The sequence below is a fragment of the Phyllostomus discolor genome, chromosome 4, assembly GCF_004126475.2.
Source record: "Phyllostomus discolor isolate MPI-MPIP mPhyDis1 chromosome 4, mPhyDis1.pri.v3, whole genome shotgun sequence".
Lineage (NCBI taxonomy): Eukaryota > Metazoa > Chordata > Mammalia > Chiroptera > Phyllostomidae > Phyllostomus > Phyllostomus discolor.
Window position 1 is genome coordinate 201,188,029 of NC_040906.2, and position 11,831 is coordinate 201,199,859.

The 11,831-nt window shown below is 38.8% G+C and overlaps 1 protein-coding gene across 1 annotated transcript in view; it reads left to right on the plus strand.

Moving 5' to 3' along the window:
* The window catches only part of SCAF8 (SR-related CTD associated factor 8), a 77,018-nt gene extending 65,615 nt beyond the window's left edge, over positions 1-11,403 (plus strand). Inside the window, 5 exon segments of the mRNA XM_028508641.2 lie at positions 1,661-1,794; positions 3,379-3,523; positions 5,309-5,377; positions 8,106-8,321; positions 9,283-11,403. Of these exon segments, the coding sequence (XP_028364442.1) occupies positions 1,661-1,794; positions 3,379-3,523; positions 5,309-5,377; positions 8,106-8,321; positions 9,283-10,733 (2,015 nt within the window). The 3' untranslated portion in view covers positions 10,734-11,403.
* The last annotated feature ends 428 nt before the right edge of the window (positions 11,404-11,831 follow it).

Sequence of the window (11,831 nt, forward strand, 5' to 3'; positions counted from 1 at the left end):
CTTGATGGGTTCTGTCTCATAGTGTCAGGGTGTAGGTAGTGTTTTTGAAGGCTACAAATGTAGCATTTTGCATGCTTGTCTTTTAATAAAATTTTGCTCTCTTAAGAGAGAATTGTATATTGTATGTATGGAGGTTTTCTTAAACTAAATATTTCAATTCCTTGAGTTTAAATTAGAACTGGAGATTCATAAGCTTCTTTGAAAAACTTCCCAGATTATTTCGATTAGCATCCATGTTGAGAATGGCAGGAATAGACTCTTTGTTAGAGAGCTGTGGTTCATACGCGTGCAACTTGAGAATGCTTACAGCAGATGATCTTCTGGCTTGCTCTTTTTAAAAACTTGTCTTTTTTATTTTTTAAAAATTTTAGTTAAAACTGATTAGCAATTATAAACAGTAAAAAACTTAAAAGAATTGAAATATGATATGTTATTTTTCACATGTTTTTAGCATAATGAGCTAATTTTTAGAATATTTTTGTTCTTAGGCCAGTGCATATATTCAGACACTTTTTTGGTGGTTTTCGTGTCCATTTCTCTTTTTATTTCATATGGATGTTCCTCCAGAATATTTGTTCACTTAACAAGTATTTTAGTCCTGCTCTTTGCCAGGCATAATTTTAGGGATTGGGGTTACAGCAGCGAGGCGGGCCGACAGGCAGACAGACACCCCCCTCCCGCAGCGCGCACCAGTGCAGAGGGTGGCGGCCTCTGGCCTCGGGGCCGGGCCTTGCCGCGGTCTGTCCTGTGAGCAGCCGTGTGTAGAAACACAGGCGTGCTCACTTGCAGCAGAGAACACACGGCCTGCAAAGTCCAAACTTCTTCAGTGTAGGAAGAGTTTGCCAACTGTGCTCTAGTGGAAAGAAAGACCATGAACAAAAGACATACACTATACAGCACTTCTGTGTTGCCCGGTTTTAGTGAGGTAGATCAGAGAAGAGGGATGGGCGTTCAGGTGTGGAGACGGTTCCGTGTAAGTGGCTGAAGGTCCAATGGAGAGGGTGGTATTTGAAGGGGTGAGGTGTGCAGCCACCTGGGGAAAGAACATTCCATATAGAGGTACAGCAAGTGCACAGTCTATTTAAAAAATCGTGAGACCGGCATGGCTTGAGCAAAGTAAGGGAAGAGTGTGTGGTAGGAGATGCAGGCAGAGAGAGTGGATGAAGAAGTCGTGTAAAGTCTTAGCCGTCATTATAATGGCTTTGCTCCTTTATCTGAGGGAGATGGAGAACCATCGGAGGAACCGTCAAAGCTTCTTTGTTCTAGTTTTGCCTAGCTGTGTATTCAGAAAGATTATTCTGTATCGGGTTAGTATTTGTTACTCTTCCCTTGTGACAAAATATGGAATAAAGTTGGTTCCTCTTGTGTCAGACAGCCTTTGAGATACATATCTGTTAGATTCCTTCTAAGTGTTTTCTCTAGACCAGATATTTCAACATCTTCCATTTTTGGCATGTGTCATGCTTTGGACTCCTTAGTATCCTAAACAGGTTTATCTGGGCAAAACCTAGGTTGGCATCTATAGTTGTGAACACATCTTTAAAGATAGGTGTGCCAGGCAGTTGAAGGAATTAGACAAGCATGGAATAAATGCATACATAGAAATAAGATTAAAAGTTGCACCTGTCTAGAGGAAACCAATTTCGAATGTTTTGTTTAGAGTGGGAAACTGTGAAAAGCTCAGAGCCTGTAAAAGAGACCGCCCCGACAACTCAAAGCCCGCCTCCAGTTGAGAAGGAGACGGTGGTCACAACCCAGGCAGAGGTTTTCCCTCCACCTGTCGCTATGTTACAGGTTAGTGCTGGGCGTTTTTGTGGTTGAATGTTTTGTTTTACGTTTCTGTTTTTACTCACGTATTGACTTTGTAAAACTGGGGGCAATTGTCTAAAATGGAATAAAAATGAGTTACATCAAACATTTCTTTTTTCCAAAAAAATGTTTATAGATGGTCTAATTTATATTTAAGTATTTATTTATTGAATAGATAATTACTAATTGTCTGCTCTGTAACATTTACTGTTTTAGGCACCTGAGATTGGGGTAAATCAGTGAGGGGGAGAACAAACTGAAACCCCTGCCCTTGTGGAGCTTTTGTTCTCAAAAAGGGAGACAGAAAATACAAAGTAAATAAGGTTATGAGTTACTGTGGAAGGAAAAAGACAGTATAAGGATGATCAGCCTGGGTAGGTGATACAGTCTTAAATCACGTGGTCAAGGTAGATAATTGAGAATGAGACATTTGAGCAACATCTTAAAGCTCCTGAGGGAAGTAACCATTTGGCTATCCAAGGAAAAGGCCCCAGGCCAGGAGCATGCTTGGTGTGTTCCAGGAATAGCAAGGGGGCTCGAGGACAGTGAGTGAGGCAGCACTGTAGAAAGGAGACCTAGGAGGACTTTGGCCTTCTCTCTGCGATGTGGAGTCTTTGGAGGGTTTGAAGGAAGAAGTGTCTTGACCTGACTTAAAAGTTTTAAAGGATTTCACTGGATATTGTTTTGAGAATAGGCCAGCGGGCATTGATGAGGGCAGGGCGACCAGTGAAAAGGCAGTCGGAGCAATTCAGATTCGAGATGATGATGACTCAGACTGGGCTGATAGCGGTGGGGGAATGAGAAGTGGTGGGATATTAGGTGTATTTTGATGGTCTGACCAATGGCGTGACTCATGGCAGATTAGATTTTTGAGTTGTGAGAGAAAGCAGAGGCCAGGCTTTTGGTATGAGAAACTGGAAAGAGGGAGTTACTATTATCTGAAAATGGGGAAGTCTGTGGGAAGAGTTCTTTCGGGAAGAACAATTGGGAGTTCAGTTTTGTGTATGTCAAGTGTCTTTCAGACAGCGAAGTTAGGATGTTGGATAGACCATTGATAGAACAGGAAGTTTAGAAGAAAGGTACAACAATAGTGCAGATAAATATTTATTTGGGAATTATTGTACCTAGGATGAGTACAAAGTTTTTGTGCTAGTAGTAGAAAATGAATTTATGAGAAATTGGAGTCATTTTAAAGCTGTTATTGACATGCTTTCTGGTGGTAGATTGCATAACAGTGGTAGGTGTTATGAACTTAGTGGAAAATGGCAATTTAAAATTGAGTCTGATACGTACTATTCAAATAGGTGCCCATTACTGCACATCACTTAAATGTTAGATAGATTTCACAATTTCCATGTGCACTGTCTGTCGAATAATAATGCCTTTCTTTTACCCCAAGTAGGCTTACTTACAAGTATACAAAAAGGAAAAAGCAAAGCAGCTTAATATAATGGTATTTGTTACCTTCCTAAACAAAAAATAGAAATAATTTACCTTTAGATATTCCAAGATGTAATCATTGCAGATGGATAAAATGATTTATGGACTTTTTATTTTCTACCCACAAAGATTCCAGTAGCACCAGCTGTGCCTACCGTTAGCTTAGTCCCACCAGCATTTCCTGTGTCCATGCCGGTTCCTCCTCCTGGCTTCAGTCCAATCCCTCCACCTCCTTTTCTACGAGCAAGTTTCAACCCTTCACAACCGCCTCCTGGTAAGGAAATGTTGTCTTATCAATGGAACTCTATGTAGAATATTACTTAAACTGTTCTTTTTCCAGGCTAAAATGCTGTAGAGCAGTGATTTTCAAACCAGGCATAGGCTGGAGTCACTTGGAGGGTATGGGAAAGCAGCCATAGCTGGGCCAGCCTCTTTTGCTTCAGTGTGACGAGACATTGCATTTCTAACAAGTCCACCAGGTGATGCACATTGTCAGAGGACCATACTTTACGAAGCATTGACAGAAGAAAAGGAATCTTTAAAATTATTGAAATGCTCTTAAAATAGTATAAACCTTATGTTGAAATTTTTTAAAGTTCACCCTCGTATGAGGATATGGTTACTGGTTTCAGTTTTTTTTTTTTTTTTCTGTTTTGTTTTTTTAGAGATGGAAGGGAAAGAGGGGAGAGAGAAAAACAGAAAGAGAAATAAATACATAGATACATACATGCGCACACACACACATACACATGTATATATGCACACCTGTGTGTGTATGTCAGATTGCCTCCCTTACTTGCTGTGACCAGGGATCAAACCTGCAACATTTCCATGCACAGCATGGTGCTCCAACCAACTGAGCCACCCAGCCAGGGCTAGAAATAATACTTAAAATGCTAATTGAATCCATAATACATTTTTTTATCTAATTTTTGATAAAAGTTGCTTAAATCAGTGTTTCTAGGTAAAAACTATAATTTATGTAACATCAATTAAATATAAATAATTGCTTATATAGAATTATTTGCCTATTATAGAAATGAAGTACTATAATTTGATTTTTGTAACTTAAGTTTTTAGCTGTTAAATAGAGTTTCTAAAAGTACTAACAAGGCCAAAAGTGAATTCATAGTCTGAAAGTGGTTGTAATTCATTTGTCTTATAAAATTTTAAAACTACAGTTTAATATATAACTTGAAATTGATGCAGATTTTAATTAGAATTTTATCTCTGTATATATTACATACTTGACAATTACTCTTGTGAAATGTTTTCTGTATTTGTGATTTTAAAAATAAAAATTTTATTCAGAAGATATTTAAATGATTGTTTCAAACACCATACCATATAGACTTTATAAAGTCATTGTCTAGCATTCAGTTGTTGAAAATCATATATTTTTCTTATTTTCTTATTTTCAGCAGCTGTTTCTAGTTGGGTTTAATGTTAGCTCCATACTTTAAAAACACTAGGAAGCAGGTTTATAGTTTGATATTTGATATTTAAAATCATGAAACAGCCAGTATTACATTGAAGATTTATTTTAATCCTGAAAACATAACAACCAAGGTTGATGAAAATGTTTGATCTAGTGGGTAAACATCATATATATCAAAGAAATACAATAGCATCTTTCACAGATGATGATGCGTGTAAGATGAGCAGGTAAGACGAGCAACCTGAAATGTAGCATTTAACTCCCCAGGTGGTCATTCACAATGCTAACATGTAAGCAGGCTGCCTGGCTTGTATTAATCTTTAACTTTATGGCATTATAGAGAGTGCCACAGCAACAGATGAATGAAAAGTAGGATTGCTCAGGATGAGGGTCTCTGTGCATCCCTTAGCTCACTCTGCACTTCACTACGGATCAGATACGGGAGCACACGTCAAAGTAAATCTTAAAATGGAGGACACATTCACAAATACGAGTTGCAGTAATGAAAGACTTTTATAAGGAAGTAGGCTTTCACTTAGAGTTATTGAAACCTTTGATTTAAAAGAAGTCACTTTTCCTATACTATTTTATTCGGGGTCTTTTTTTTTCTTTTCAATGTAGGCTTCATGCCGCCGCCAGTCCCACCACCGGTCGTACCGCCACCCACTATTCCCCCAGTGGTACCCACACGTGAGTCTCCGTTTTCGAGTTGTCTTACTTCCTGGTAGTGCTAACGTGTCATTCCTCATTCTTGCAAATTATTGTTCATTTTTTATGATGAACGTTTCCATACATGCATTTCTCTTTTTTTTGTTAAATTACTCTAAAATGTTAACAGCATCACTTGACAGTCCATGTTCAGATTTACTCTCTTGTCTCAAAATATCTTTTTATGATTGGTTTACTTTAGTCAAAACTCAGAGAAGGGCCTCCCTATCGTATGTGTGTGTGTGCGTGTGTGTGTGCGTGAAATATCTTAATCTAGAGTAGTACTGCTCAAACCTCTCTTTTTTAATTCTTTATTTCTTTAACTTGTTGGAGAAACAGTTTACTTCTATATGCAAGATTCCAAATAATGGGTTTGCTCTTTTTTTTTTTTTTTCTGCTTCTTTGTGGTACTGAATCTGTTCTCCTTACTCTTTGAATTTCCTGTAAATAGGAAGTTTTTAGCACCAAAGGCTTGCTTTGATTTCACTTGAACTTTTTTGGTGAGAATTCTTAAAGGTGGGGTACTATACACCTGATATTACATCATATCAGGAGCTATGCAGTGCCTTCTTTTTCTCCTTAAATGGTGTTAAGATGTACCAGAGCATTCGGGTAGTGGAACCTGGTGATTAAAATGTTTCCCTTAAAATTTGCATCTGATGGTTTCACTCATTGATCATTATTACTTGAATCTACTTTTCATTAGTTTCAAAGTGGTCATTTTTTTTATTTTTATAATTCCTTACATATTTCTTAGGTAGAATTTTTCTATAAAGAAAAACTTGCCCTGACTGGTGTGGCTCAGCTGATTGAGCCAGTGGCTTGCGAACCAAAACGTTATAGGTTTGATTCCCAGTCAGGGCACATGCCTAGGTTGCAAGCCAGGTCCCCACTTCAGGGCGTGTGAGAGATGGTCGATGGATGTTCCTCTCCCTCTCTTTCTCCCTTCCTTCCCCTCTCTCTAAAAGTAAGGAAATAAACACACACACACACACCTTATTAACCAGTAGTATGTAGTTACCTTGAAATACAGTTGTACAGGTAGATGCTAAATTCCCTCCTGTGAATGCCATTTTTGAGAGCAGTGAGTGAGTTCTAGGGTATTTCCAGTCAACAGCTGAGGCTGGGAGAGGGTTCTCTTCTCTTCCTCTTCTCCTCTTCCCTTCCTCTTTCTCCTTGTTTCCTTTACTGTTGGTAGATTATGCAGTTGCATTCACTTTTCTCTTTGCATTTCAACTTCATCCTTGACTGTGACACATTGTTCTTGTTGCCTCCGTATCTTGTTGCGATGACTACATCGGTTTTTGAGAGTTTCTTAGTGTTTTTAGCCCAATATTGGCCCAGAGGACTTTATTGTAGAAAGGGTGTATATGATAGAGAGCTTCCCTTTTGATAGCACCCATTTTCCTTACATGTTAAAACTCTTTACTCTCCTTTAGTATCTAGAATTCTTTTTTGTTATTGTTGGTTAAGTAGGAAGAATTATTTTTTCTAAAAATTAGGAAAGTGTTCACCATTCATAAAGACTCATCCTAGAGCCTACCTCTCCGTTATTTTTTTCTTAATTTGTCTTGGGAAATCTGCGGTAAATTTAACGGAGAAAGAGAAATGCCGCTGTGTTCCAGATACTCGCCTGATAATGGTCCCAGGTGGCTTCATGCCGGCTTTACAGCTTCCTCACGTGCGCACAGGTTGCCCAGATAGCTGAGAGTTAAACGTGGGGCTCACACAGTTCCTGAAAATCCCCAAGTAAATGACTTAACAGCTTATGATATAAATTGGACCAAAAATTCTAAATATTTAATTGTGATTTTATATTCCTCTAGTTCTATTTTTTAACATGTAAATGATATAGACTTTTGTATATCATTGAGGGGCTTTTCTACCCATTCTTTGAATTTCTAGCCCACTTTATCTCCTCCCGTCTGATGATTTCTTACCTTGTTTGACAAAAAGTAGTGAATACAAGGACCGTGGTCCATTTTAATTTCAAGGGGATTGGGCAGATTTTTATTCTCGTACATATTTGTCAGTCTGCACAAATTTCTCTATGTTCATATATACATGTACTAGCATCCTTGGAAAACTGGGTTTTGGGGGGTTTTTTGTATTACTGGGATTTTCTGAAGTTAATTGGTCCTTATGTTAGTAAACATCTTTGTGCAAATATTTTTAAAAAATTTTTGCAGTTTTTTTTAAAGTTTTCTAAATAAAATTTATCCTCTTCATGGCGACACATTCATCATTTTGAGCATTAGTTGTTACACAAAGTGCTGGGTGACACCGAGATGCTGTAAAATGAAATACTCAGGCTGCTGCTGAAAGTTAGTTTTCATTATAAGTGGAACAGTGGGATCAGAAGAGACTTTGTATACAGCAGGTCCTTGAATAATGTCGTTGCATTCAGTGCTGTCTGGTTATAATGTTTCTGAGATGCTGTGGGAACTTAACTCTTATTTGTATCAATTAGTCTGTGGTAAAATTGGTTTTGTTATGCATCATTTTAAAGCCACAGAACCTATCCACAACAGTAGGTGAGGACTTAGTGTGTGTCATGTTCATTGAGCAGTCTTAACCAAACAACTGGGGAGAGAGAATAAGAAGTCATTTAAAACTTTGGGAAGGCCATTGTTAGTCATGGTTGATATTAACTTAGCACATGGATTATTAGACAATTGAGTCTGAAAGTATTCTCTCCCTCTTTAAACAGCTTTAGTGCAGCCACCATTATCCATGACTCCAGAAGCTGTGAAGGAGGTTGGATTTGGTAGCCTAGTTTTACCAGGTGGTCCTGTTGCCGGCAGTCTTGCTGCTTCCACTCTGCCAGCCGGAAATGTTTTTAACCCTGCTAAACAAGCAGAGCCTGAAGAAAAAGTACCTCATCTTATAGACCACCAGATTTCTTCTGGTGAAAACACCAGATCAGGTAAATGAAAATACACATCCTCACAAATAAATAGTTAAATCATAAGCACAGCTTCTCTGTGGTTGTGTTTTAATTCTGAGGTGCCATGCATTTGTAACCAGTTTAAGGCACAAATGTTGAAATGTTGATTTTTCTTTTTTCAACATCTTCACCCAAGGACATGCTTATTGATGTTAGAGAAAGGGGTTGGGAGGAGGGGGGAGAGGGAGAGAAACACCGATGTGAAAGAGAGACATTGATCAGTTGCCCCTTGTACATGCCCCGACTGGGAGCTAAACCTGCAACTTAGGCACGTGCCCTGACTGGGAATTAAACCCGCAACTGCTCAGTTTATGGGACAGCGCTCCAGCCAGCTGAGCCACACCAGCCAGGGTGAAAAGTCTGTTAAAAACCAATTTGGCATTCTGTTCAGAATGGTGTAGATTTTGACACTTTTCCATTAAGGCCATTCTTCCTCCTTTTTGCTTATTGGGACCGCTTTAATATGTTGTTATCAAAATAAGATTGTACAAACTATCGGATACTTACAGAACAATAAAAATAAGCAATTAATAGATATAAATAGCTTCTATGAGGCATTATCTAGCCAGGTCTAGAGATAAATCAATACAGTGTTTAAAAGCAGCGAGTCCCCCCCTGTTTTTCATGGCACCACTATTAGTATATTGAGAATTGTGGTTTAGAAAGACTTTTGTGAAAGATGGGGAATCAGTATAAAACCTGGCATTTTCGTTAACTTAAAGATCATGTAAGATTTTAGTCAACAGCCCCACTTACGTCTTTATATTTAAATTTCACTGTACACGGTATTGATTTTAGCCTTAATTTTTACTTAATATACTTTGAATCTTGGGAAATAAGTAGCTGATTAATTCTAAGCTAACTGTTGGAAATTACAGGGTTAGTTTTCTTTTCACACCAGAATAATTGTTTTCTCCCCCACCCCCCATTTCCATTTTAGTGATTCCAAATGATATTCCAAGTAGCCCTGCGATTTTAGGGCAGCCGCCAAATATGACAAGCAGTGCTGGAATTCTTGGAGTTCAAAGACCAAATGTATCGAGTAATCCTGAAATTCTTGGAGTCCGGCCATCTAACGTTTCCAGTAGTTCTGGGATTATTGGAGTCCAGCCACCAAATATTCTGAATAACTCCGGAATTTTGGGAATACAGCCGCCAAGTGCTTCGAGCAGTTCCGGACTCTTGGGAGTGCTGCCCCCCAGCATCCCCAACAACTCTGGACTTGTCGGCGTACAGCCACCGAATATCCCCAACGCATCTGGACTTTTAGCAACACAGCCACCAGCTGGGCCTCAAAACTTACCCCCTTTGAGTCTCTCTAGTCAAAGGATGCCTGTAATGCCCATGTTAGACCTTCGTCCAGGACTGATGCCACAGGCACCTGGACCAAGATTTCCATTACTACAGCCTGGAATTCCGCCCCAGCGAGGAATCCCTCCCCCATCGATACTTGATTCGGCTCTTCATCCACCACCCCGTGGTCCTTTTCCTCCAGGAGATATTTTTAGTCAGCCAGAAAGACCTTTTCTAGTTCCTGGAAGGCAAAGTATAGACAATATTAATAATCCAGAAAAAAGGATACCACTTGGGAATGATAACATTCAACAGGAAGGAGATAGAGATTACCGGTTTCCTCCTATAGAAACCAGGGAAAGCATGAGTAGACCTCCCCCGGTGGATGTTAGGGAGGTGGTTGGACGGCCTGTAGATCCAAGAGAAGGTCCTGGAAGACCCCCACTAGATGGTAGGGATCATTTTGGAAGACCTCCTGTAGATATTAGAGAAAATCTTGTGAGGCCGGGTATGGATCATCTTGGTCGAAGAGACCACTTTGGCTTTAATCCGGAGAAACCGTGGGGGCCGAGAGATTTTGATGAGAGAGAGCATCGAGTCCTACCTGTCTTCGCTGGGCCAAAAGGCTTACATGAAGAAAGAGCTCGATTCCGGTCCGGAAACTATCGTTTTGATCCCAGAAGTGGTCCTTGGAACAGAGGATTTGGGCAGGAAGTGCACAGGGATTTTGATGACCGCAGAAGACACTGGGAGAGGCAGCGGGATAGGGATGACAGAGATTTTGACTTCTGCAGAGAAATTAACGGAAATCGTCTTGGAAGAGAACGAATTCAAAACACCTGGGTCCCCCCTCCTCAAGCTCGGGTCTTTGATTTCTTTGAAGGGGCCACTTCTCAACGAAAAGGTGATAATGTGCCTCAGGTTAATGGTGAAAATGCTGAGAGACATGCTCAACCACCACCTTTGCCAGTACAGAATGATCCCGAACTTTATGAGAAACTGACATCTTCGAGTGAAATAAACAAGGAGAAGAGTGACACAGTTGCTGATATAGAAAGTGAACCAGTGGTAGAAAGCACAGAAACTGAGGGGACATAATCATCACTCAGTAGGTAAAAGATACCTTTTGTAAAGTTGTCATCTCTCTGTAATAGCTTAATGGCTGACTGGACCATAGTTGTTCACTTTTGTCTGCCAGAATTAAGTTAATCTGATGTTCCTGTTCACTTTTCTCTTAAAATAATTGTACAACTGACTTGTATAGACATTGTTCTTAATATGAACATGGTAGGTAAACATTTTTTATTTTTCTGATAAAGTATAAATGTTGCCCCCTGATTCTTTTAACTTCAAGGAAATGAATAACAGCTTGTCAGAGACTTCCTATGGAAGAAAGGAATTTTTAGATACTACCATTAGGTTGGATATGGCAATAGATATATTTCAAAATAGCAAGTCATGGTATATCTTATCCCATATCTTTAGGCTGCTGCAGAATTTTAAGGTAATAGACCAAGCTGTGATATTTTATGCAAAGACTGGCTCTAGGTATTTGAGGAGCACAATACAGAGATTTTAAAAAGTGATTTTGTAAAATCTACACTATGGTCTCTGTTTCTCCAAAGTAAGTGTTTGTGATTTGTTCCTCATACTACATACAGTGAGTACAAAGAAATAAGAAAACAACAACGTAAATATTAAAGTACGTTTCAATGTTGGGTGAATTTTGTTTTTAGATGCCAATAAAACTTACTTGTTTGATAACAGTGTTCTAGGAATTGTATTTTTTTAACCTACAAGTTCTTAAACCCTGAATCATTAGCAGCATGTGCTTAGTTGCAAAAGTTTTCTATTACTCTTAATAACAACAAAGAAGAACTGTATGGTGGAAAAAGCATGTACTTTAATATAAAAATCATGCAGTCTCAGTTTGTATGTGATATCTGTGTATATTGTATAAGTCATACAGGGTTTTTGTTTCTCTGTATGTCTATTTTCATTCACATACAGAGAAAAATAGACGTTGATAGTTTAGATAATAAAATATTTTTAAAAACTGGAGAGAAAGGGAAATTTGGCTAATTGATATTGCTCATAGTTACAGCTCTTAGCCTTTATGAGGGGAAAATAAGAAATACTGTAAATAAATATATTGGCAATTTGGCAATTTTTTTAGTGTAGTTAAGCATGAAGCCA